We start from the raw sequence: 27466 nt of genomic DNA, 5'->3' as shown, positions 1-27466 counted from the left end.
GTGTCCGAATATATGGTGGTCCTGCTTGATCAAGATAAAGCTAATGAGATCCACGACGATGTAGGGTTTTCACCGCATAATCGGATCATCCTACTCACGGCCGGGCCTCGCGCTCGCGCACGGTGACCGTAGGCCGATCCTAGACGAGGCCTAAAAACCAACACGAGGTTGATCCTCGGAACATCCTTTCTAGGGCTAGCAAACGCCACCCTACACGCCGTCGGATCCTCCGACCCTTTGTAAGGCCTAACTATTGCGGATGTTAAACTAATCCTTGGTGAAACAAGGAGCAACCGTAACGGATCAGATCTACTAAACTATGATCAAGCGGGGTGCCGCCCCTACACCTAAGATAGGTGTAGGGCGGCTAGACATGCAAGGGTTGCACTACGAAAGCATGTAATTCGAAGAACAATGCTAACCCTAACATGTCTAAGATAACTACGTTGCTCGCCATCAAAAAGGCTTCAGTACGAGCAACGCATGAACAACGTGGGCAGGCTTGTCGCTGCCTAGATCGCAAGATGCGATCTAGGCAGCATGGTGCTTACCGGTAGAAACCCTCGAGACGAAGGAGTTGGCGATGCGCCGAGATTTGTTTGTGGTTGAACGTTGGTTGTTGTTTATTCCATAAACCCTAGGTACATATTTATAGTCCAGGGGACTTTCTAATGTGGGTGTGCACTAAACCGTGCACGAGATAAACTCTAACTTTTAATCTAGATACAATCTATCGTAATTAAAGATACATGGTCAATCTAGCTCAAATTCTCCGAGCAAGGCCGCTTCAGAGATCTTCCACGTGTAATCTTCCAAGCCCATCTTGATCGCGGCCCACCTCCTGATTTAGCCAAAATCTGGTGATAACACCTCTTTCCTTACCATTTCTTTCATTTTTGGATGAAGACAACATTAATAGTCAACAACAAGCTTTGCATCTTCTTCCAAGTTAATTTCATGCACGCATAAAGCGGGGGTTGTACCTTTCAAGTCATCAAGTGAATAGCCAACAGCTGGCCTATGAGCTACCAAATATGATAGGACAAAATGAATCTTGGGAGCAACCAAGCACAATAAAATCTGCATGGTATTTGATCTTTCCAACTAATACTTCAACATCTCTAACCATACCTATAGGAAAAATATACTCTCTATTAACAAGTTGGATAGTTATACATGTCTATTCCATGTGTATGGGATTAATGCCAGACTTGGTTTTAAGATATAGAGAATATGGTATCGCACTTATACTTGCTCCAATATCACATAGACCATGATAGCATGAAGTTCCAATAACACATGATATAATAGGTTTACCAACTTTAGTGGTGTTACATTGAATTACCTTGGTGAAATCTTCAGATAAATAAACACCACAATGAGTTTCTTCATTTAGTTCTTTGATGGCCGAAATTTGATGCTGAATTTCAATTTCTTCATATGGTCCAGTACATCTTCTAGCACTCTTGTTTGCAACAGAAGTGAGTAAATTTTCCTTCACTCTGTTATGGTGGAGTTTCAACATATTCTTCAATTTTGACAGATGATACTTGATTAGCCTGTTTCACAACTTTAGGAACAACTGTAGAGTATTTATAAGGATCAACATAAACATCAAATCCTTTTTAGGGACATTCAGATGGTTAGCAAAAGATTTTGTAACTTCTACTAAAACATGAGGATCAAGTCCAAACCTGTTAATTAGCTCTTTAAACAATATACTAGTAGAGAATTTCTCTACACACGAATATTCATATTCAAAACGGGGTTCATTACCTTTATCAAGATTCCAAGCATCAACATTTTTAGAAATGGTATCCAATAGATCCGTTGCTTCTTTTTGAGTTCTACTAGTGAAACTTCCTTCGGAGGAATTATCCAGAAAGTTCCTAAGATGCCGAGGTAATCTCAGATAGAAGTTGATTGATGTAATGCTTTCAGGAATACCATGATAATGATTCTTACGAATGAGTTCATTCAATGTCCCCCAAACTTGAGCAATACTTTCTCCAACATAAGACCAAACGTTATAAATATGACAACGATCATCATACGCTTCTTTAGAAGTATAGTACTTGAGATAGAAAACCTTCCTCAGATATTCCCAATCAAGGCGGTATTTATCATCCTGCGGAAGATGACCGCCAGTCAATTGAAGCCAGTAGTGTAGGTTTCTGGATGTTCTTCCTGCGCATCGAAGAACAACAACCGGACACTCTCACAACCAGTTGGATTTTCCAGTTTCACTAATTAGGTTTTCTCATTTTGCAATGTTTTAACCGTGTTCCAAAGTAGTTTGTGTAATGTTCCTTCTCTTTATTAAAATAAAAATAAAAAAAATAAAAACGAGTTATTTTAATGTTTGGGGGCGCATTTGGGGAGCGACGCGCTCCAAACGCGGCACGAAGCGTTGACATCCCCAAACACTCGATCCGGCGACGTTTAGTGATCGTTTTGGAAACGTGACTAGAGATGCTCTTAGCTCCTTGGCATTCATGGAATCATGGATACAAGTTCTCTTTTTCGACATGGCACATGAGTGTACGATGTTTACAAAACAACACCGAGTGAGTGAGGAGTCGCCGACAAAAAAAAAACCATACCACCAACACGAAGCGTAGCGTTAGCGTGCGACAGCGACGACGCAACAGCGGCACAGCAGCAGGAAGTCGCAAAAAAGAAAAGAAAGATGGTCGGACTCCACAGAGACCGGCCACGAGGGCAGGCAGCGCAGCACGAAGCACGCACCAAACCAAAAATAAGCCTGGGAAGACGAGGAAGGCGAAGCCGAGGCCCAAAAATATTTGGGGGCCGAGCGGAAGCGCGAATCCCCCCGAATCCTCCCTCCCCGATCCCAATCCTGAATCCGACCCCGTCGCCAGATCTCGCCCCTCCACCGGGCCCGATCGCTGCCGGCGGCGGCGGAGGCTGGACAGGCCGGCCGGCGGTTGGCGGAGATCTCGCCGAGATTTGGCTTGGGCTGGGTTGGGCTGGTGGGAGGAGCCGGGTGCGTGGACATGGCGTCGGCGCAGGCGTCGTCGTCCTCCACCGCCGCCGCCCCGTCGTCGCGCGAGGCGAGCCGCCAGGCCGGGAAGAAAGCGGTACGTCTGCTGCCTGCCTGTTGCTTGTGGGAAATAATAGACGTAGCTGTCGGTCACCCACAATTGCTGCTAATCAGCACCATTTTGGCCTCCACCCGACTGGTGTTATATGATAATAATCTGAGGTGTTGCGTTGCTTAGCAAGTTGGCGTTGCAATTGTACTTCAATCAATCAATTTAGCTCAACGTAGAGAAGCCCAATGGCATGTAATTTCGCTTCCCATCACGCCACACTCAGTACGAAACTATCGAAATCTAGCTGTGGTTTGTCAAACTTATCTTGAATGCTAGTTCAGCATAATTTCCAGTAAACGTTTTGTCCCAGAAGAATGACACTGTCCTGTTTTCTGAACCAGCTAGAGGAGTTCCGAAAGAAGAAAAAGAAGGCCGCGAAGAAGGCCACCACCGTTGTAGACCAGGCAGCGGCGGCTGCTCCCAGTGTAGTGGAGAACCCCCTGCCGAATTCCAATAATGGTATCCCAGGAGAAGCCCCGGTGTCTGATTTGGAACCAAGCACATCATCTGCGCCATCTGCAGCCTATGAGAATGGCCCGACGAGCTCTTCCAGAAGCGAGGAGTTTCTGTCAAATGGTCCTGTTGTTGTGAATGCGTCAGCTAATTTTAGTAACGCTGGTCACCTGCAAGATGGTACTGCTGATGGAGGGAGTAAGTTTTATGGAAACTTGAGCTACTCCGATCTAGTTAATGGGCATCATGATGACTGGAGAGGCGATGCTGCCCGTGAAAGGGCAGAGACCAGTCCTGACAAGGATGCCCCTTTAGCATCTGAATCAAGTGCATTTGGAAACACTAACAGTGGTTCTAATTCTGCGGAGGTCTTGCCGAATTGGGGAGGAAATTCATCTTTGAGTCAAGTACATGGTACTGAACAATCTAGTTCATTTTCATCTGGCAGCCTTTTTGGGAAGCCCGAAAGAACTTACTCTCAGGATTACTCCCCAGAAAATGATATCTTCGGCCGCTTACGAGGTACATTGGAGCCTTTATTTTCATTTCTTTTGGTTGCAGTACCTGATAACTTCCTTGACTATGCAGATCTTTTAACCTTTGTTTTTCCCTCTATGCAGCTACCTCCAAAGACTCTTCCCAAGTAGAACACTCTGCATATGCCAGCAACCGGGACTATCGCAGTAACTTCAGTAGTTCTATGGTCGCTGATGGTGTAGATCATGATGCAAATATTGGAATGTTTCGGAATGCATCAGATACCACACCTACTGATAAACAGGATTCTTTTATGTCAACTGCTTATCCAACTGCATACAATCGATCCCGGCCATCTTTTCTTGATTCTATTGGAGTACAAAGAGCTCTTCCAACAGAAGCTCCATATGGGGAGCCTCCAAAAGCTAACAATAAGCTATTCAGCAGTTTAAATTCTGAAAGTTCTGCTCTTCAGCAGCCAAATCAGCAATCCACACAAAGCACTGTTGTGGATAATTCTGTTATAGCAGGAAGGCAAGAATATACTAATGACAAGGGGCTATATGACAATTCCATACCTCCTGTTTCCTTGCCTTCGAAAGATGAAAAAAGTTTGCAGTATGGTAATCAAATGTTCCAAAATTTCACAACTCATGAGAAAGATGATGGTTTTGCAACACTAGAGCAGGTGAGGAATACCATCCCCAATATCTTTTTGTTACCTGTACTTTCCTCTTCTGTTTTGTCAGTATCTGTACTTTCCTTAGGATAGTATAATATTCTTATATGGACCAGAGTTGTCTAGCAATTTTTTCAGCGGACAAAATACAGACGGATGTTTACTTAGTATTGTTAGGTTCAATGCCAGGGATACTCAAAATTAGTTAAGCATGAAACACCAAGTGGCGACTAATTGAACTGCTGGTATAGTTTCTGTTTGAACTGAACCAAAGATTGTATGCGAGATCATCTTTCCACCAATGATCTTTCTGGAAGGTTCTCACACCACATATATGCTTCACACCTTATACACCCACTTTTCTGTCCGTGTCTTGTCATTTCGTAATTTTTCATTGGTGTATTTCCTTAGTTCAGATTTCTAACTCTCACATAATCCCATGTGCTGTAATAGGATATCCCATCTTGTCACGAGACATACTATATTCAATCAAATTAAGACCAAAATCTTGGACATGTACATTTTGGCATATTAAAAAAAAATCGTGAAAGTTTCTGACATACCTATCACGTAGATATGAATGACTTGATGGTTGTTTACTAGATAGAGTACTTTTTCAGTTAGCAATTTAGCATGCACATTTTGTTATTTAGGTCATTCAGTGTAGTGCTCACAGCTGCTCTGATTTGGCTGCCAGCTCATTGAGGATTTGACGACAGAGAAGTTCTCCTTACAAAGGACTCTAGAGAAATCTCAAGAACTAGCGCAAAATTTGGCCACAGATAACTCAGCGCTAACAGATAAGTTCAACCAACAGGTATGTGCACGTTCAAAAGTTTCTTGCGGAGGTTTTCTTGCAATAGGTGGAAGTTGAATATGGTGCCGTCACAGTTCGCGAAGATTATCATTTATGATTGCGAAAAATCCATCACTGATGTTTTCACATCATCATAGTACTAACAGAGAAATGGGCTAACATGATTTAGTTACTAGCTTCTGATAGGACATAGTGAATTTATTGTCAAATTTTAGTATTCGGTCCCAGTGTTCCACCACATTCAGATATCTTATTCAACTAGCACAACATGGCAGTGAAGTGAACTCCAAATGTAGCCTGATTCAGAATTTTATAGTAAAGTATTTGCACAAAATTTACCTGTAAAAATGGGGCATAAGAGCATATTGTAAACAAAATAAAAACTGAAGTCACATCCGGACATCGCTAGGCGTGAAACGAGATCGAAATATGTAAGTAAGTAAGATTGAACCAAACTGTAGTCAGCTGCTTGATCAATGGATCATAACTCTTAAATAAATGACAGTAAACATTGCATAAATTATCATTTACTTGTGATTTTTAGTTACTTTATGCATTATTTTCCATTTGCAAATAACAGGCACATGTTATCAGCCAGTTGACATCTGACATGGAGAGGTTGCAGGATGAAATTCAAGCTCAACTGGTTAGGACTCCTCCGTCATTTCCAGCAATTTAAGTATGTGTATTTGAAAGTGATTCCGGTTTTAAGAATTTGCAGTCAGAACTTCCTAACATGCTAATGCGTTGTTATTCCGCATGTTATATCATTGAATTCGTTTTTGAATAAAGTTTCTCATGATATAATTTTTTGTAACAATCAACAAATGTTTAACTGGTCGAATTTGTGGTCAAAGTTTGGACACACAAAACAAGGGCGCCTCTTCCATTGAGACGGAGGGAGTGTACTAGATTTTTTTTGAGGGGATGTTCTCTATACTAGGTGCACAATATGCTTGGATTTGGCTTTTTGGCAGGCCTGCGGGCTACATTATGCTGATGAATTGTTTGGATATTAGAATCACGTTTGCTTGCTATGAACACCTTGTCACTAAATGCATGGAGTTGCTTTTGCTATGTTTGAGTTGACGATGATCTCTGGTGTATGTGCTCAATGTTAGTATAGTGTATCTCAGTATTGTATTTATGATAGTTTTATACAATGCCTTCTCTTCCCCTTGGTACCCTTAAATGTTCCAGTTACTACCTTGTAAGAATCCTTGTTAATTTATTTCCAACTCTACTTGTACAACAGCTGGCACTTGAGTCCATCAGAACGGAATATGCTAATGCCCAACTAGAATGCAATGCTGCAGACGAGAGGGGGAAAGTACTTGCAGCAGAAGTCATTCTATTGGAAGATAAGGTGCCTTGCTATCTCCTCAATTGCTTATGTGAAATAGCATTCACTCTTTCAAGTTGACGTACCCTTCTATGGTTGATGCTATTTGAGATCATTTGTGGGAACTGTTCAAGTAATAGAAAATATCCAACCCAACTGTAGCACATTGCATAACCCACATCTGGAAGTCTTGGCCTTAGTAGCCAGGTTCATCACATCTTACTAATGAGTCATGGTGGGCATTGGGGTTTACCCAAAATTTCGGGTCGTTTTTTCACAGTTCGGATTTTCAGATCTGACACACGATTTTTCCCCCAAATTATCAAAACACGACAAATCGGGTGCACGGAAATTCAGGTTTGGTTTTCCCGATTTATCCGAACTGGAGCAGCGCCTCTAGAAGATTCTACCCTAGATGCGGAAGCACATCTAGAGGAGGCCGAGAGGTGGTTGGTGGTTGGCGGTAAACAAGGAAGTGATACGGGCATGGAGGCCTATGTGGAGCCTAGATTCAGGACTCCACCAGCTTAGTTATCTTAGTTTTTGTAATTGTCATATATTGGCAAATTAGGGATTTTTAATAAATCGAGTCAGTCTTGGTTTGGGCCTCGTCCAACCAAGTTAGGTAGGCCCATAGAGGAGCGCCCCGACCTAGCAAGGGCTGGCCGGCCACCTCCCCCTCATATAAGGAGGTGGGGCGGCTAGGGTTTAGGTAGTAAAAGTTTAGTCTAAAGTTTAGGTTATACCTAGTTGCGTGTGTTCACGTGTATCATCCCTCCGGGGGTACGGCGCTGCCGTTTATCTATACTATTATCCGCTGCGAAGGTTCTTGTGTTCATCAAGGATTATCTAGCTCTTGGTTTGAGGCGTATCGTTCATCGATCCGTTGCTTGCTGGATTCGTTCCCTCTTCTCCAGGCTGCGTTCATCGCGTTGTTGGGAGGATTCTGGAACACATAGTTTGTATGCTACTGATCATGATTTTGCTGAACCATATCGCTTATGTGCTCTTGGTAAAGCATGGGAAAAATATCACATACATGATGGGTTCTTGTTTAGAGCTAACAAACTATGTGTTCCAGAATCGATATGGCTATGATACCAAGATGATAAGGGGTGGCCCGATCTTCTCAGTAAGCAACGGTGGTGATGATGATCACGGGGTGATGGCAGCGGAGAAACACGACGATGTAGTGGATGATAACTTGTATGACGCAACGAGATCTCTCGATTGGTCCCCGTCGCCAATGCAACTGACTCTCAACCCCGCAAGATATTCGCAACTCCACACACTTGCGCACGTAGCCGTCGACCACGAAGCGGTAAGTTGCAACCGTCTAATTCCCAATGGAACAAGCAGATCACACAAGACTTAAACAGGATCTACACAATATCCAAGCAATATGGTGTAGGGAATTCAATAGTTTTGCAGAGCAAACAACTAAGAACTAGGGTTTATCTTAAACGTGGTCTAAAGCAACTAGGGGGCGTCATGGGCACTTATATAGGTGTCCGGACGAGTTCCGGTCGAAAAGATACAAAAATAACCGACCCGAATAGATCCGGTCGAGACGGACTCGGACCGGTCCGGTGCGGGATCCGGTCGACCGGGCCGTGGACCGGGCGGTCCGGTCTCGTGGTCCGATCAGCCGGGCCGTGGACCGGGCGGTCCAGTCGGTGGTCCGGTCAACCGGTCGGAAACCGGAAAACTGCGAGGTTTCCGGTTTCTGTCCGGTACGATACGCTCCCTCCGGTTTACGACCGGTCGACCGGGCCAGGGACCGGGCTGGCCGGTCTGGGGGCCGGTCTGACCGGGTTCTGGACCGGCCTGGACTTCTTCTTCTCCTCTCGCGCGTCCATGAGATATCTTCATGTCCAGCTCCATGTCCAGCTTCACGGCCCTCTTGACGTCCGTCTTCATGTCCAACTGCTTCTCTCCTCGTGCGATGCTTGTCTCCTCTTGATACCCGATGATACATAAGTAATAGGACTTAGGCGAGTATAAAGTTCTCATCAATCAAAGTATCGTTTAGAAACAAGTTCACCTGTTGTTTAAGTAGCTTCGCACGGGCTCTTGTAATTGGTCCAATCCGAACTTCATTGGACTTGAGCTTCACAACGAGTTCATCTTCATTTGTTAATGACGGAGGTAGTAGTGAGGTAGGGATGTCCTCATCATCTCCCCCTTCAAAAGGCGTCGACCCCGACGCTCCAAGGTCTTCTCCGTCATATGGTGTCAAATCGGCAACATTGAAAGAATTACCGACACCAAACTCATCAACTCGGAAGATCTATCGAGTATGCATTGTCATTGATCTTGGCAAGCACTTTGTAAGGACCAAGCACCACGAGGCTTCAACTTAGACTTTCGCAGCCTTCGGGAACCTATCCTTGCGAAAATGTACCCGGACCATATCACCGAGGCTTGAACAACATCTCTTTGCGCTTCTTGTTCATCCTTGCAGGCATTGCTCTTGCCTTTCTTCTCGATCAACTCTTTAGTCTTCACATGGATCTTACGCACAAAATCTGCCCTCTTGGATGCCTCCATATTAACTCTCTCATGTATGGGCAAAGGCAACAAGTCAAGTGGAGTAATGGGTTTGAAACCATACACCACCTCAAAAGGACACAGCTCCGTGGTAGAATGTACCGCCCTGTTGTAAGCAAACTCCACATGCGGCAAACACTCTTCCCACTCCTTCGAGTTCTTCTTGATCATGGATCTCAACGGTTGTGACAAGGTTCGATTCACCACCTCGGTTTGACCATCGGTTTGAGGATGACAAGTAGTACCTGAACAGTAGCTTTGTCCCCGACTTTCCCCAAAGTGTCTTCCGAAGTAGCTCATGAACTTCACATCACGATCGAAACAATAGTCTTCGGGACTCCATGTAGTCGAACAATCTCCCCGAAAAACAGAGTTAGCAATATGCGACGCATCGTCGCTTTTGTAGCGAGCAATAAAGTGTGACATTTTAGAAAATCGTCCACTACCACAAATATAGAATCATGGCCTCTCTTAGTACGCGGCAAACCCAACACAAAATCCATACTAATATCTTCCCAAGGTGTAGTAGGTGCCGGTAATGGAGTATACAAACCGTGAGGCTTCGACTTGGACTTGGACTTGTTGCAAGTAATGCACCTTTTCACATACTCGTCCACGTCCCGCCTCATCTTTGGCCAATAAAAATGATCGGCGAGCATGAGTAGCGTCTTCTCACGCCCAAAGTGACCCATCAAACCTCCAGCATGTGATTCCTGCAATAAGAGCAAACACACAGACGATTCTGGAACACATAGTTTGTTAGCTCTAAACAAGAACCCATCATGTATGTGATATTTTTCCCATGCTTTACCAAGAGCACATAAGCGATAGGATTCTCTACCCCAGGTTCTCGCTGTGAAAGATCGGGCATCAACTTAGGTGGATTGGTTTGGATCCACCGTATCATGTGGTATCAGATTTCTGGGTTGCTCACGGCGAGGTGTTGTTGATCGATCTCTTTGATCGGTTTGCATCGGAGAAGATTGGCTCTAAGATCGGAGGAGTTTGGCTCTCGGTCGAAGGAGGTTGGTTGGAGGAAGTTTGGCATAGTTTGGAGGTCATCCATGGCTGTTTCGGAGGTCAAAATCGCGAAAAATCGCGACCAGAATCGGGAAGAAGACGAAATTTCGCGACCAGGAAAAATCTGGTCGGAAATCCGGTCGACCGGGCCAGTGACCGGGCTGCCTGGCATAGAACCCGGTCAACCGGGCGCCCAACCGGGAAGTTCGCAAATTCGCCGATTTCCGGTTTTGCTCCGTACGAGGCGGCCGATCCGGTTGGCGACCGGTCAATCGGGCCGATGGACCGGACCGGCGGTCCGGAGGCCGGTCCAACCGGGCCCTGGACCGGGACGTCGTCTGTTTCTGCGGTTTTTCCTCCGGCGGTTTCTCCTGTTATTGCGGTTGCTTCTTCGACAATATTAGCTACTGCTCTTGTTTCTCCGGCGATGCTCCTTGATGCTACTACTGTTGTTGCTTCATTTGGAGACGATGTGTGTGGCATACGGTGTTCACGTGGCACGAAATCCGGTGATGTTTTCAATGATTACCTTGATATCCGCCGTTGGGAGGACGTACCGCATTGTGTGTCAGGACTAAAGTGGTATTTATGCCATGACGCGACAATTGAGCAATGACGAGGATTGGGAGAAGTACATGGAGTTGGGTTTCCAACGATGTCGTCGCTACAAAGGGAAGTTCACCGGGTATGATGCTCGTCTTCTAGCTCACGGGCGTGTGGATGCCGAGTTGGACATATATTGGTATGATGCCGTTGATAGAGGCGAGTATGCTTATACTTGGGCGGACTTCAAAAAGTTTCTTCGTGGTGGTTTTGGGTTACCATTGCAGCAGCGTAAGCAGTCGTCCAGAGTTGTGCATGCAATAGAGGAAGTGGACAAGTGCATAGTTCCTATTCAGGAGATTGTTCCCTCTGATACCAAGAGCGCTACTGTGACTGTTGAGGCGGATGTACCATTGAGCGGGCTGAATATGCAACTCAAGAAGGTACAAGGAGATGCTTGCAAGACAGTTGACAAGGTTCAGCGGTGGAGTTCAAGGCTTGCAAGTTGATGATTGATGGTGGTAGCTGTACTAATGGCATTAGCAAGGCGATGGTGGCAGCATTGGGGTTGTCTACATGGCGTCTTCCTGAACCTAAACGTCTTGAGTGGTTGAATAGCCGTGGTATGCTCGAAGATTACTCATAAGGTGCGTGTGCCATTTACGGTTGATGACTATGTTGATGAGATCGATTGCGATGTGTTGCCATTGGAGGTGTGTGGATTGCTACTTGGGCGTCCTTGGCGGTATGATCGTAATGTGACACATGCTCGGGCGAGCAAATACATATTCTTTTATGCATGGTGGCAAACAGCGGACTTTGAAGCCTATGAGTGATGATCATATCAAGTCCGATGTGGAGTTAGTGGTGCGTAAGGAGAAGTTGCACAAGCCTAATGTGCGAGCATAAGGTGCATGATGTTCCGAGCATTGATGTTGGTGATGTTTCAGCTAAGCCTGTAGATGACAAGCAAGTTCTTGTTGGTGACAAGCCGGATGAAGCTACACTTGTTGTTGATGTGGATGTTGCAGCATGTGCTACAGTTCCAGTTTGTGTTGATGCTAGTATGCAGACTGATGATGTTTGTGCTGATGATGCTTCAGTACATGTGGCGCAGATGCGCGTGGGAGGAGTGGGAGGCGAGCGCGTCAGTGGAGATGGTGGGCAGCGGCACTACCGTGCTAGGAGTACTGCAGTCCAGTTTTCCGCGTCACCGCGGATGCATCGAGGCAAGGATGGACGTGTGAGACATCTATGTGGCCCAGGAATTACACATCTTGTGCAGGGTCATGTGCAGCGCCACAAGGGTCCATCAAAACCTCGCAAGAAGAAGGAATTGGCGCCGAAGTCCAAGCTCATATGGAGAAGAAAGGAGGCGCCAAGTGCTGTATCAAGTCGAGAAGGCCGCGAGGGAGGATGTGGTGTGGAAGGCAAGCAAGACTTGAAGACGGCGAGGACGTGTCATGTTCATATCACGTCACCTTTTTCAGAAGACCCTCACGCGTTGGGGACAACGCTTCTTGAAGGGGGGGAGGATGATACGGACATGGAGGCCTATGTGGAGCCTAGATTCAGGACTCCACCAGCTTAGTTATCTTAGTTTTTGTAATTGTCATATATTGGCAAATTAGGGATTTTTAATAAATCGAGTCAGTCTTGGTTTGGGCCTGTCCAACCAAGTTAGGTAGGCCCATAGAGGGGCGCCCCAGCCTAGCAAGGGCTGGCCGGCCACCTCCCCCTCATATAAGGAGGTGGGGCGGCTAGGGTTTAGGTAGTAAAAGTTTAGTCTAAAGTTTAGGTTATACCTAGTTGCGTGTGTTCACGTGTATCATCCCTCCGGGGGTACGGCGCTGCCGTTTATCTATACTATTATCCGCTGCGAAGGTTCTTGTGTTCATCAAGTATTATCTAGCTCTTAGTTTAAGGCGTATCGTTCATCGATCCGTTGCTTGCTGGATTCGTTCCCTCTTCTCCAGGCTGCGTTCATCGCGTTGTTGGGAGGATTCTCTACCCCAGGTTCTCGCTGTGAAAGATCGGGCATCAACTTAGGTGGATTGGCTTGGATCCACCGTATCAGGAAGGCTGGCGCAGCGGCAGGCCCAGCGCACTGTCGAGGAAGGAAGTAGCGCCTCCCGTTGCCGCTAGCGGGCAGGGCGCCGAGATGCGAAGAAGTCGGATAGCGACTTGTCGTGGACGCAGGCAGCGGTAGCGGCCAGGTGGGGATATGGGTCTCGAGGAGTGGCTTTGTGAGGCAGTGCGGGAGTTGGGTCTCGGGGAGTGGCTTTGTGAGGCAGTGCGGGAGTTAGGATTGCGATATGGAGTGATTGACCAGGGAAAGGTCGGCGATGGGTGTGCGTTGGAGTGGGCTGCTGGGCTGGGGTGCAGGGGCAGTGCAGGACGTGGAGGTTAGTCCGCTGGATTGGGCTAGGATTTGGCCCAAGTTTGGGTTAAACAAGCTGTTTGGGTCCCCGAGGCCTACACCCGAATTTAATTCACGTTTCTGAAGTTGCCACCTGATTTTCAGGATTTGGGTAATTTGGGTCCCGATTCGGGTTCAGGGCTTGGGTTTCGGCTTTTTTGCCCACCGTGACTAATGAGTACACCTCATTTTCTGGTAGCTCTGGAAAATTTTGCTTGCATGCCAGGTGCACACACCGACTGCATATGCTACCTGGCCTCACTATACCAGTTTTCTTATGTTCATTGTATTGCCTCAAGGTTTTGTTCCAGCATTTGGCCTGAATTGAACTGTTGTGTACCAAGGTGCACAATGTGGTAAACACACCACCAGGAGGGTATCTGGCTGGAGTTGCCTTGATAGTTGAATAGGTGAGATACAGAAATTTTGGGGAGAATTAGATTGGTTTCTTGTTGCTTCAGTAATATGAACAAGCGCCTAGCCTATATATAACGGGATGGGTGTAGATTTAGAAATAACAAACTCAATCTCTAATTGGTAACTGTCTAATCTGTCCACAACTACATGATAGCTAGATGTACTACTTGATAGTACTCCTATATCTGTCCACAACTACATGATAGCTAGTGCCACCATCTTCTGTGCTGTCAGCTGGCCCTATGCCCCCCCCCCCCCCACACACACACAACATGGTTTTACATGATTTTTAAAACTTCAGTGCTTGTCAGTTTGATATATCTGTATGTTCTGTAGGCTCTTAAGCTGAGGTCAAATGAGTTGAAACTTGAAAAGGAAGTGGAGGGTTTAAATTCAGAGATTTCTTCATACAGGTATGGTTTTGAGAAAATTTATCTTCTAATTTGCATGCTGCAGTTTTTTGAATGCAGCTTCTTTGAAAGATTCAGAGTATAGGGGAGTTCTCCTGTTTTTCATGATGACCTAAGAAAAAAACATGAATGCTTCTGGAAAAGTCTGTGCAAATAAATATGAAAATCATATGTTGACTTCCCAAAGCATGGTTGCTAGTTAAGGATACTGACAGTAAGTTCTTCTCTTACTTTACATAGGCGCAAAGTTTCTAGTCTAGAGAAGGAACGTCAACATCTTCAATCTACTGTCGAGGCTCTTCAAGAAGGTATATTACTACCTCTGTTCTAAAATATAAGCCCTTTTAGAAAGCTAAGTTACATATCTAAAAAGGCTTATATTTTGGAATGGAGGTGATAGCTATTTACTGTAGTTTAAGACATTCAGACACATTTTTACTGGACCTTTTATTTTTGGTCAACCCTAGAAAATCACTAGCTACTTTGTTTATTTTAGCGTCATACACCTTTGTGTTACTTTCTTTTGCTCTCTACTAATGAAAATTGAACTAGATATTTCTGTGGTTGTAATAAGACAGGTAGCTTGTAGACATGACCTGTATATGCAATTGTTGCCACACAATTTGACTGTACTATCAATGCGTTCGGACAGAAAAGAAGCTCCTACACTCTAAATTGAGGAACATTCCTATGAGTGAGAAGGTAAATGCCATAGGGAAACTACCAGTCAACAAAAGAGATGCATCAACCGCGACGGAAGATTTAGGTGTGGTATTACCCTGTCTTTTTATGCCCATCCCATCTATGACAACTACTTTCCTGACTGACGCCAAAAAATGTTTATTTGGATACAGGGGAAAGCAGCTCTTCAGAAGCAATGACTAGTACCAGTGACCAATTACAAGATGTTGGAACATCTATTTCGCGGTCCAACAATATATCTGAGTTTCCTTCATTCGAGGAGCCGTCTTCTAGCATTCCAGACGACCAGCTTAGAATGATTGATAACATCAACTCCTTGATGTCGGAGGTAACCCCTCAAGTTTTTAGGGCTAATTTCTGACATCAATCAGTTGTTCCCACACAACCTTAGCTGACTAAATTTTGGTCTCAACAATGTTATTAAATTGCAGTTAGCAGTGGAGAGAGAAGAGCTACTGCGAGGATTGAGGATCGAGTCATCCAATTGCTCCAAGCTGAAGGTATTGTTCATTTCTTAATTGTTATGCGGCGAATTTGTTCTTCCAACCTCTGTTGACGAGATGCCTTACAATATGAGATAATTAAGCCCTAGGTACTTTTACACCAGGCCTGTAGCCTAGCACTTCCTATCATTTAATATCCATCCCTTTGGTCTTATTGACATAAGAGATGTCATTTATAGTCTATCTCTTTCTATATATGGAAAGTCAAGAAATTCTCGTCGAAACATCGAGAAATTGTGCATATAGAAAACTCTAAAGAAAGAAAAAAAGGAGACCCATGCCATGATTTTAAAATCTTTTCTATTTAGTAGTCTAAGTTTCTCGATGAGGATAATTAATTCGGTCGTTGTGGTTGGACTCTATTATGGATTTCAATAACCTTTTTACTGCTCGAGATTTCAATCAAGATCCACCTGTATTACTTTGTTACAGTGCATCAATCTTATTCAAGTTATTATTTTGTCTTAAAGGAGCTGAACAGGGATCTAACACAAAAGCTGGAGAGCCAGACACAGAGACTTGAACTGTTGACTTCTCAAATAATGGCTAACGAAAATGTCCTTGCAAAACCGGTTGACACACGGTCCATCAATGATGCAACAATGTATGCTGATGAAGGAGACGAGGTAATACAGTTTTTATCATCGAACATCCAACATCAGAGCTGATAGTGGGTCTTTCAGAGTTTTCTTATGTACTGTCACCTTGACCTTTTAGTTTTTCTAAAGGTCACAACACTATATCTACTCTAACATGTGTTCTAGGTGTTTGACTGCCTTTATCGACGCATTACATTCTGTGAAATATACTTTGGTGTTATATCCAGATTTGCCTTGAACAGTTCATCTAATATGCCACTGACGTATAATACTATCTAGGTTGTCGATCGGGTGCTTGGCTGGATTATGAAGCTGTTTCCTGGAGGGCCAAAGCGTCGTACCAGCAAACTCCTCTAGTGGAAATGAAAGTTTTAGTATACCATATATTGCCTGTTCATTTATATATTTTTCCTTTTGCCCGGTTTTGGTCATAGCATCCTGAGAAGCTGTATATTGGAGCGATTTGATGTAACCATTCTTTTTTCTACAGAAAATGAAATGAAAAAGTTGGAGCTACAACATTGTATTGACAGGCACCAGACAGAATAGCGTCCAAGAATACATTCCTCCCATCTTATATTTTGTCGTCATGGGTTGGGGTGGATATGTAAAAGTTGTAATTCAGTAAAGGTTGTACCGACTGTCTTTCTCGCATTCCTTTCTTTACCAAACTCAGTATGTGTATGTTTTTCTTTGTGTTAGTTCGCTTCATCTTGACCTCTGATTTGCAAGGTTTAAAATAGCGTGCTAATTTCGTGCTATATTTCAAATAGCGTTTTGAAAAAATATTAAATATAGTCTAAAAATAAAGGATTTCGCTAAAAAGGTTAGATATTTAGTCCAAAAAATGACTGAATCATACATACATAACCACATACAACAAATAGATCTCTAATTTTTCAGAAGGCTAACGTCAGTATTCCATCAGTATTCCACAAGGCAACAACATAATATAAATTCTTTATTAAGAATCATCACCATTAGCGATATTAGGTTCTAATCTAGAAAAGGGATCAACATATTGTAGTTCATCACCACGAAAAAGTGAAAGCAACTTAGATTGAAAAAATAGCGCGCTAAGGCTATGAAGTTTTACTACGATATATTATGCTATTTCACAAATAGCGCTATAGCTTGCAAAATTACTAAAATTTAGCGTAGACCCTCCAAATATGCTATTGCATGGTATTAGCGGAGAAATAGCGCGTTATTTTAAACCTTGCTGATTTGTCCTTCCAAGGGTCTGGCAAGTCAGCGTGATCGGTCTGGCCACAAAAAGGAAGCCAGAACCGCCACGCGGGGATCAGTAGCCAGCGGTCGGAATCCTTGTTCGAGTCGGTTGTTAGAGCATCTCCAGCCGCGTCCCCCAAACCGCGCCAGATTGAACGTTTGGAGGACGTGTTTTGTTCGTGCCGCCTTTGGGGGACGTCGCTCCCCAGTCGCGTCCCCCAAACGCCGCTCCCAAACATTAAAAATAATTTAAATAGATAGAATAAAACTCTTTACTAATATTCAAATCGGTTCAACATAAACAAAATACATATAAAACTTCGAAAAAACATAATTAAATTACATACAAATTATTTTAAACTTCTACTTCTTCTTCGATGATGGCCCCGTCTCGTCGTCGTCGTCACGGTGGCGCTTCCTGCTCGTCACCTCTTCCGAAGAGGCGGTGTCGGCCGACGCGTCGGAGTCCTCCTCGTTGTCGCCGGTGCTCGCCGGCTGCGCCTTGGCCTTGGCCTTGGCCTTGGCGGTATTGGCCGCCTCCGCCTTCGCACGGGCCACCGCCGCCTCCTCTGACCCTTCTTCCTCCGCGTCCTTCTCCACGCCTAGCCATTCCTCCGCGCTGTCAAGTGGCGGGAGGGAATCGTCGTCGCTGCTGGGTGTCGGAGCTTTCTCCCACCAATGGCGCCATCCAGCAGGCTTTCCCTCGCTGGAGGTGTCGGACGGGAGCTCGGAGATGTAGCTCATCGTCGCTGGAGGTGTCGGATGCGGCCGGTGAAGATCCAAAAGCGCCGACGTACGGGTCTTATTGAGCGCGGATGAACGGCGGCGCAGAAGTCGAAAAGACCAGCGGTTGCTCTTCCGAGGAGTCCCGACTCCATTCCGGCGGTTGCCACGTCGTCGACGCGGTTGCCAATGCAACGGTTCCGCTTCCCGACAGAACCGCACCGTCGCTACGTAGGCGGCGGCTGAGCTTCCGAGCCGCTGATGCGTCGGGCCCGCGTCGGTTCGCCTCGCTTTTCGTTGTGTCCGGCGTGTCCGGAGCGTCCCCTGTGGGACGGGGACGGACTCGGGGCGCCAGACACCGTATGGGGGTGCACTGGATAAAAATGGGCTTTGGGGGACGTGGCTGGAACGCATTTTTGGTCCGGCGCTCCCCAAATCCCTTTGGGGGACGCGGGCTGGAGATGCTCTTACTTATTATTAGCCACGGTGTGTTAGCTAGCTCCCACTAGAAAAGATCGGCCTGACCCGTCTCGAGTTTTCGTGGATCGATCTGTTCCGGCCAGCGCGAGAAGCAAGCTTTCCTAGACGGCGGCGATACACTTCGATCAAGGTGTGCTACCTGGGATCGAGATGCAGATCGAACGTAATATCGTGCTAACCATGGTGCTGACCGCCCTAAGGGCTCGTTTGGTTGGACCCGTTCCGCGGGGGTTCCCCGGCCTTTCCCCGGCCTATTATTCCCTCGGTGTAATTTCCCTGGATTAGCCCACCTGTGCATTTGGATGCCCGCGAGGCCCTGTTTCCGCGTTCTTTCCGCGTTCGTCCCCGGGAGCGAATTCCACTAGTCGAGACATGGGGAACGAGATCCGCGACTTGGTCTGGCGACAGGGAGGCGACGACACCAACTCTCGTGATCTCCTTCCTCCGGCGACCGCCCTCCGCCGTCTCCAACTTCCGCCGTTCTCCGTCATAGAAGATCTCCGCCTCCGTCCTCTGCCGTCCGAGATCTCCTCCTCCTTCCGGGCTCTCCGCCGCTCGCCTTCATCCAGGATCTCCTCCGCTCGCCTTCGTCATCTCCGGCCGAGCTCGTCCAAGACCTCCGTCTGAGTTCTTCCAAGATCTCCGTCCGAGTTAGGTTATCTCCTTCATCAAATATGCTCCAGATCTGCTCTTTTCTCAGGTATAGCTCCAGATTGCTACAAATCCACAAAGTTCTTCCGGATATCGCTCGTTTCTTTAGCTCAAGAACTTGAGCAGACGAGTAGGAGTCTTGCTACTATCTAGACATAATTAATACTTACCTGTCGTAGCAATTTTTCTCTGGAGCTAGTATTGCTCCGTGTGATTAATTGCCAACCATAGCATTCGTTCTTGTCTTCTGGTCTATAATACATGGATGCTACTTTAGTGCGCCGACACAAGTAGTCTTCGATAAGATTAGAGGCGAGGCCCGTCTTTGGGTGTTAGCGGGAGCTAAGCGCTTGTGTAACTTGATGCCGCGAGAGTAGTCCTTTTGTAATAAGATCCGGCCCGTTTGTAACAGCATGCTCTTTTCATGCTAAAACCCTCTTCTTAATTAATAGATTGGGGCAAAGCTTTTGCCCCCGTTTCAAAAAAAAAAAAAAAAAATGGATGCTACTTTGCTAATTTTGTGCCTGCTTAGTTTTTTGTTATTGCTGAAGGTTGAGACGTGACATAGTTAAAAGCCGTTGTTATTGCTGAAGGTTGAGAGTGTGAATTTTTTAGTGATGCCTGAACCCAAATACTAGACTACCTTGTGATCATAAGACTCATTGTAATGTGTGCAATTATACTATGAATATATACCATTGTTTAGTAGACAATTAGTTCAGAGGTCTGTGCGACATTAATCCAATCAGGCCGCTATTTTGGCGTGTCATCAGGCGATCTTGTGAAAAATATTGCTCGCTAATTTCAATCTGATGTGAGCATGAAATGCATTAGTAATATTGAGTGCTTAGAACACTACTGCTAGCTGCAAATCCCCAACCAAGATATTCTGACGGTGACATGGTTCCATTTAGATGCAGGTCCTTCATGCGACACGTCGCTTATCTTCAGGGCATTTATTTGAGTGACATGGTTCCATTTAGATTCAAGTCCTTTCTTTATGCAACAAGTAAATGAATTTGAGTTAACTGAAAGAACTTGCATGTTAACGCACTTGATCTTTGCCCCTTTTGTTTTGTCTAGTTCCAAAAAAGGTTTTGGTTTTAGAATTTAGAGTAAACTTGAAGCCTACTGTATGTTTTGTGATGGATTAGTTAGTATTATCTTCTGCTATGGAAGCACATTGTTAGGTTTCAGTAAAAGCCCTGAGCTATGTCCCGCCTCAAAGCCCATGTTCCCTCCGGCAACAACCATGGCTGGTTGGTTGTCTTCGTCTGGTAAAATGGGACGCTGCCTGCCGACGCAAGCCATTAAGTTACAGCATGCCGATGCAGGTTGTTTGCAACAATATTATAAAAGGTTGCGGCTAATTGCTGTATGATCCTGCACTTGGATAGCTAGCTGTTGGTGGTTGTTGAATTCTTTACACTCTGAACTCCATGTATCTAACACTTTACCATGAACTTTTTATTGGGACTCAAATAAGACCACATATTCTTTTTCTTTGCAAGTGTGAGGTAATACTTATCAATCTTGTTTATGTTTACTTTCTCGATGCTCCCGGTGACCAGGAGCACGACGGCCGGCGAAGGCTCTCGGCGAGTACGAGCACGGCGGCAGGCGACGCGCTTTGGCAAGGAGCATGGTGGCCGGCGATGCTCTCGACGACCAGTAGCACGACGGCCGGAAAAGGCTCTCGGTAAGCAGGAGCATGGGTGGCGGCAACGTGCTTGGAAAGCAGGAACATGACGGCAGGCGAAGGCTCTCGCCGAGCAGGACCACAACAGGTTCCAAAGCTCTCGGCGAGTAGGAGCACGGTGGCCGGCAACCTGCTCAGCGAGCAGGAGCGCGACGACGAGCGAATGCTCTCGCCAAACAGGAGCACTATGGCCTCTCAAGCTCTCGGGTAGTAGGAGCACGGAGGCTGGCGACCGGCTCGACGAGCAGGAGCACGACGGCAGGCGAAGGCTCTTGGCGAGCATGAGCAAGGCGGGCGGCGGCATGTCGGCAAGGAGGAGCCTGGAGGTGGTCTCAGCTGGCCTTCTCCCCTGGTTGCCGGCGAGGAGAAGCTATCTAGGTGTTGGGCGAGTGCAGTTGGCGGTGTTTGTATTTCTGCTACCTAAATTTGAAGTTGATAGAGTTAAATGGTGCAGTTCTATAATTCAGATATTTTGAAACAGTGATGCAGTAAATATTAATTGAGATGGCTGCTGTTATTTTACCACGCAAAAATAGTTCTGACAATGAAATAGAAACTGCTATGCCGCGAAGTAAGGAGTTTCTTCCAAATTCTCATTCTCCGTAGAGTTTCCTCCCCTACTGCCAAACAAACCCAGGGAAAGGGCCAGATCTACCCGGTGGAGGAGGGGATCCCGCATGCACCCTAAAATCCCCGGTGGGGATATGGTTCCCTGGTTTTCTCTACCCTGACAACCAAACAAAGCCTAAAAGGGCCGAAAACCGTCGCCTTCCTGAAGCGCGCCGGCGTTCTCCGGAAGCCTACGCGCCGCCTGTTTCTGCAGCTCTTCACGATATCAGCCGTCCTCTTCAGCGCGTCCTTCTACGGTTCTACCTCTTCAGGTGCCTCGCCGCGACGGATGCCGCCGCAGATCTCGAACCCCACTACTACATCAGCCCACAAAACATGCTGGACATCGCCCGTGTCCTCAAGCTCGCCAAGAACTTGTTACAGGGCGACCACCACCAGTGGTGGTTCCGGCTAGCGTACCTGCTCTCGGGCGTCACCCTCGGATGTCTGGCCTACATTGCCACCGCCTTCGCGGCGGTGGCGTCGCACTCCGGCGAGCATCACACCTTGTCCTCCTTCCTGCGCAAGGTGAAGAGCAATCTCCTGCGGCCCGCCCTGACCCTGGCTGCCGTCTGTGCCGTGAGGGCGGCGTTCGTGGAGGCTATGGAGGTGCGGCTCCCAACCATGACGGAAAATTGGTACGTACTAGGCGGAGTCATGATCGTCGTGCTGCCCTTCTTTGCTGTCATCCAAGCCGTCGGCGCGGCGGCGGTCGTGGCGTCCGTGGCGGAGCCTGGGTTGCGCGGCAAGGGCGCGGTGGCGCGGGCCTGCCGGCTCTTGCGTGGCAAGTACACGCAGGCCTTTCACTCCATGGTGGCGTCAGCGATGCTCGACAGACCGTTTTGGTTGCTGTACACTCTTGTCGCCATGGCTGGCTTTTCGGCCAGCGGCACCGTCAAGTGTTTGCTCCGCATTGCAGAGGAGATGATCGCAGTGGCCCGTGTCACGGACTACTACTTCGAGTGCAGAAAAAGAGAAGAGCGAGAGGGCAAGGCAGGACATAGAGATTAATGTAGTACAAACATTTGAATGCCACTGTGTGTACGCTTTAGTTCAATGTGATTCTGCATTTCTGCATAATATAGATACACATAGATAAATGTGTGTTTAGTTTTTCTATCGCTTGGAAGACCTGGCTCAAGAGGGTCTCCAAGAGTCAGAGTGTCAGATCATCTAAAATATAAATGCATTAATTAATAAATTCTGAAAACTACAGAATTGCTATGAAAGCAAATATTTGAGCTCTGTTGAAGTGGTTTTGAAAACATGTTACAGAATAATCAAAGAAAAACGTACCCAATATAGAAATACTAACCTACTCCCATTTAACACAGGTATTATTGGTTTATTATATTCTTCAAAAATCTTGAGGGTAACTGCGAGCTTAATACATAGACAGATCCTAAGCAAATGAAATTTCTGCATAGTTCTGACATTATTCACTTCTAAAAACAACAAACAAAAGAAGAAACTTATCAAAAGAACTTGGACTTTCCGAAGTCAGTTCAAACAAAATCCTAAGATTTTGCTCTCTTCTATACAAAAGAAGGTCTAGAATAGTATGATCTCACAAACTGATTACTTACTGGCCATTGCATATTCCATATTCACTAGCGTCTAATGTAGTGCTTCGATGGGCAAACATAAGTAGCAACACAGACTCAGGCTGGACTACACCTTGTTGTGGGTCGGAACACTGAGGTAGAACTTTGTGTTCCTGAAATCATCAAGAAGTGGATTATAGCCATCTTTGGTCTTTGTCTTCAGTGGCAGCCCAAACTCCTCCATGAAGGCAGCCGAATCAAGCTGAATGATAAATGCCAAATAGCAACTTACTTTTCAGTACCCAAGTTAGCCAGAGATAAAAACAAAATCAGAATTCTGCGCAACATAAGCTATGTTGGCATGAGCAGGCTGAACTTACTATGATCGTTCTCCTACTCTTCACTGGTTTAAAAGCACCACGATTCTTCTGCTCTCTTGAAAAGCCAGAGCAGTGATGGTCGATCTGCTCCAAAAGCCAGAAATTGGTTGGGAAGAAGATATCCGCATCACCCTGGAAGAGTGGCAAGTGACATAACTCAACTTACTGGGTCACATATATGCCAAAGTTAATGTTTTACAAAAACATACCAAATTACATCAGGATATTTTCTAATTTCTTATTCTTGGTTCTTTTTTCAAAAAGAAATACATAGCTAAGAATAGGTTGTCTGCTTACGACATAACAGCACATAACCTAGTGCATGAATAAAACAAAAATGCAATTTCTGTGCAAACCTGTGCATCAAGATAGTTGTTATGATCCAAGGTTTTCCCATCCTTCTACAAAAGTGAAACAAGATGAATGAGACATTCAGAAGTAAGGCCACTGTCTTCATATCTAAATACGATAGTAATTGTATGAACATCACGTGTAAGGACACCAATATCAAGAAAACTAAAAAACATGGTGTTCCACCATTCTCAGGGCATATTAATTGACACCACCTACTGCCTTGCTAAAGAAATGCACCAAATAGTCAGAAAAGCAAAAGCCTGTCACCTTTGAAGAAACCAATGGAGCTCTATCGCCAGGTATGCTAACATCAGGAAGATAACTGAAGTCCGAAGCAATAAGGGACATGCTTGGCAAAGCTTCATGTAAAGTATCCAGCAGTTTCTGTATTAATATAAGAAAATCTGGAAGTAAGCTAGTCACATATACTGGTATCTATCATCAACGGTAGAACTTGTATTTTATAATTTAACTTATCAGCACAGGTCCTGGAATACATACCAAGCATCCAGTTGGTAACCAAGCTCTCCGAGGCTTTGGAAAAACTTTTGAGAAGATACCTTTTGCAGCAAATGATAGTTTTTCTCTCAAAGAAGGATCCTGTTCATTCATGCTAACAATCTCATTGCAGCGGGAAACTAACGGGTCTTGTAATGGTTTGTAGACCTCACAGACTTGTGAACTTTCTTAAGAAAAAAATTAAGAAAAATGATTAATGAAAGAGATTAAGAGACCGAATAGCTACTAGCTAAATAATTTCCCAGAATAACAGGAGGTCCTTCTTGAATAAAGAAATAGTGAGGATACATGGAAAATCAATTAGTAAAATAACTAAAGGAAAAGGAGGTGACCCTTCAACAATAACATCAACCAAAATAATAAACGACACAATTTAAATCAAGTAAAACTAGCAGGTGTCATAAGTTAATTAGTTTATAATGCATTCCCAACTGTAGGATCTCATTCAACTATGGCCCCATATAAATAGTGGATATAAAAGCAAGCAAAATGAGAAGGAAGAAGATTTTTAAGATTGTGTTTGCCAATGCAAGGGATACACATAATTGAATGTAAAAGCAAACAAGATACTTCAGATATGGTAGAAAGCAAAGGTTCTAGCTAATATCTTGCAATGAATGTGAAAGTTGAAACACAAAATTACAAACCTGCCGTTTACTTTTTCAATCCACACTTCCATCCATGGGGAGACCTGATTTGGTGAATAGACAAGGTCATGAGGTAGATTGTCAAGTACCTGAAATTCCGCAGACAGAAAGTTACTATTAGAACTTCTGTCAGAATCTCCCTTAAGATATGATTGCAAGACTAAATTTTCTATATGATTAGCTTAGTTTCTTTAGAGCCAGGACATATTAGCGATGCAAATAATATGGCAGCCAGAATTATCATTAGCCAGTAGCTCCAGAATGGAAATAACAAAATGGCGATATGGCTGGTGATCCTATTTTTGACTATTAAATCATGTAAATAAAAAGAAACATCAATGAAACTTGAAAATTTCCAGTGCAATGTTACTTTTGCAAATCATGTCCAAGCACACAAACTGAGTAGTTTGTGTCAGTCCTACAAACATCTCACGTTCTGACAACTATGAATCTATTGCTTATATAATGCATGAAAATGATGATGGCACTTTGTTTGTTTGACTGAGCAAGTCCAAGCAGTACATACCTCAAGCATGAGCACCCAACATGGTTGGGGATCCTTGGATCCTGCAAAGGGAACAGGGAGATTTAGATCACAACCATTTCAAAAATTGGTTAGTACAAATGTGATGGTGGTACAGAGGTATAAGTAAGGAATCTGTGTAATCCACAATTAACTATCGGGACAATGTCAAAGTATTTATAAGTCTAAGTACTTATATATAGTAGAATATCAGCTATTGCAGGCTGGAAACAGTGTAAGATGGTGCTCAAAGCTCAGGTAACTGATCTAAGACAAAGATTATTGTAGAAACGTTCCAGCACCAATAGCTAGGCACAAGAAGCCAGCTTACCCCATCCACTTCTGTCAGTTGCATCACGATGCTCCACTGTAAATTTTGACAAATGGCTCTGTAGTTCACCGACAGTTTCCAACTGCTTTTCAGCAAGGGAGGAGCTGATCTCTACTGAGCTAGCAAATGAAGATAAAAGGAAGGTCAAAGCATATTCAATCACCCGAAGGAAAATGCTGGAATGGTGAATGCTGTTCAGGAGTGCAAGGCATCATGTAGAGTATTATGAATGCTGATACATCACATGCGAGAAGCACGTTATTCTTTCTTACCAAATAAATAGGACTCTGTATTCTTGATGAGAAACTTTAATTATGACAAAAGAGCTGCTTACATGTATTTCATATTATTGTAGACTTTTGGCGGAGCATTTAACATCATGTAATCAAGTACACCCTTAGCGCATGTCCCAGATCCACCACCAATTTCATATATCTGACCAGTACAGGAATAGATTTCAAATGGTTGGGCACAAAAAGAAAATAAATATGAAAGCACACAAGTGTATTTGGAGCTTTATCCATTGAGGAGGTGCGAAGCTATATGAGAAAGAATATTGCCAATGCACCTTCAATGGGACTGAAAGATTAGCTGTGCGCAGGATTGATGCAGCTATTGCATGGGCATACCATGGCTGCACCAGAGAAGCAAAACATGCATCAATAGCTAAAAACTGGAAAGAAGTCACATCCTCGTTAACAGTTCAAGCAGAAAAGGGCACCTTAAACAGCTCCACTGGAGTAAACCAAGAAATATCGTGTTTCTTATACAGCTTATCAAGATGCTTCATGTATGCACTCCTCCCTGCGTGATATAACACCAAATTATTTGCAGCTATAACCAAAATGTCTCATAGTGTACATTAATACAGCGTTGCACATAATCAGCATCTAGCAAACATCAATGGACTTCGGCATCCAGGAGGGAACATTCGAGGTCCCAAATGCTCGTAAAAGCTCCAGTAAAAACTGATCCGCTCGGACCACGGCACACACGCACACAATATGTTTGTGGAAATGCAACCCCAACAAACAATTGAAGATACCCGATTCTTGCAAGGCCGGAACACAAAACCAAACCTCGCGCATCAAGTCTACTTCCAAGAAAGAGAATCCAGCTAGGGAGCAGGAGGAGAGACGGGAGAAGCGGAGTCCAAGACTCGGGAGAGTACCCTGGAGCTGGTTGAAGCGGATGGCGGAGTCGAGCACGCCCACGGGCCCCGACCGCTTGGAGAAGTAGCCGTGGTTGGGATCGTAGAGCGCCGACTTGACGAAATCCCGAACCTGCGAGCGACGGAAGCTCCCCTGTGAAATTAAGCAGCAGCCCGCACCGCAGCAGGGAGATCTCTGCGTGCCCGGAAATGCCCTCGACGCTTACCAGCACGGGCTTGTCGCCGGCGACGATGCCCGAAGAGAACAGCGCCACCGGGGCCCACCGCGCCACGCGCCGGAGCGCAGGGACGGTTGCCAGGTACGCCGGCGCCATGGCGTGTCGCTGTGGCGGCGGCGGCGGCGTCGCTTCTGGACCTTTCCAAAACGGAAATGAAGCGACACTTTCTGGGCCAGAAAGTCCCGGGTGGTTTGGAAGAGCGTTTCCGGCCCAACTCCGAGCCCGTTCATTCGAGCCGCGCCGCGCGATCTATAAAAGAGGGGAAACCGAATGCTGCCGTCGACTCGTCGCCGGCTCACCAGAGAGAGAAAAGTTAGAGAGCGAGAGCAGAGCAGAGCAA

General features: G+C 45.4%; 2 protein-coding genes and 1 long non-coding RNA gene across 3 annotated transcripts; 2 read left to right on the top strand and 1 right to left on the bottom strand.

The window, feature by feature from the left end:
- The first annotated feature begins 3017 nt into the window (after positions 1-3017).
- Positions 3018-16701, top strand: LOC124662876 (protein BLISTER-like). The gene is made up of 13 exons (XM_047200658.1): positions 3018-3101; positions 3458-4091; positions 4190-4734; positions 5423-5542; positions 6123-6188; positions 6798-6908; positions 14170-14246; positions 14484-14551; positions 14896-15009; positions 15098-15273; positions 15377-15445; positions 15919-16074; positions 16327-16701. Exons 1-13 carry the CDS (start codon positions 3018-3020, stop codon positions 16402-16404), a joined length of 2298 nt encoding a protein of 765 aa, XP_047056614.1. The 3' UTR covers positions 16405-16701.
- A 2432-nt stretch (positions 16702-19133) lies between these two features.
- LOC124662053 lies at positions 19134-21355 on the top strand. The gene is made up of 2 exons (XR_006990359.1): positions 19134-19180; positions 20703-21355. It is a non-coding gene; the product is annotated as an uncharacterized LOC124662053 (long non-coding RNA).
- Positions 21356-22763: 1408 nt separating this feature from the next.
- LOC124665936 lies at positions 22764-27222 on the bottom strand. Its single transcript, XM_047203292.1, has 13 exons — positions 27115-27222; positions 26909-27020; positions 26459-26541; positions 26306-26371; positions 26072-26172; positions 25738-25856; positions 25410-25450; positions 24884-24972; positions 24219-24399; positions 23985-24101; positions 23720-23764; positions 23364-23495; positions 22764-23245 (listed from the first exon to the last, which is right to left on the bottom strand). Exons 1-13 carry the CDS (start codon positions 27220-27222, stop codon positions 23111-23113), a joined length of 1329 nt encoding a protein of 442 aa, XP_047059248.1. The 3' UTR covers positions 22764-23110.
- Positions 27223-27466: the final 244 nt, after the last annotated feature.

The sequence above is a fragment of the Lolium rigidum genome, chromosome 6, assembly GCF_022539505.1.
Source record: "Lolium rigidum isolate FL_2022 chromosome 6, APGP_CSIRO_Lrig_0.1, whole genome shotgun sequence".
In the NCBI taxonomy this organism is placed as follows: domain Eukaryota; kingdom Viridiplantae; phylum Streptophyta; class Magnoliopsida; order Poales; family Poaceae; genus Lolium; species Lolium rigidum.
This window is presented reverse-complemented; position numbering and strand designations above follow the sequence as displayed.

Coding starts and splice junctions, on each gene's coding strand:
- LOC124662876 (XM_047200658.1), top strand. CDS start 3,018: ATGGCGTCGGCGCAGGCGTCGTCGTCCTCCACCGCCGCCGCCCCGTCG. Junction 14,552..14,895: donor TGTCGAGGCTCTTCAAGAAG/GTATATTACTAC, acceptor GCGTTCGGACAG/AAAAGAAGCTCCTACACTCT. Junction 16,075..16,326: donor ATGCTGATGAAGGAGACGAG/GTAATACAGTTT, acceptor AATACTATCTAG/GTTGTCGATCGGGTGCTTGG.
- LOC124665936 (XM_047203292.1), bottom strand. CDS start 27,222: ATGGCGCCGGCGTACCTGGCAACCGTCCCTGCGCTCCGGCGCGTGGCG. Junction 25,451..25,737: donor AACTGACAGAAGTGGATGGG/GTAAGCTGGCTT, acceptor TTCCCTTTGCAG/GATCCAAGGATCCCCAACCA. Junction 24,102..24,218: donor GGTTACCAACTGGATGCTTG/GTATGTATTCCA, acceptor ATATTAATACAG/AAACTGCTGGATACTTTACA.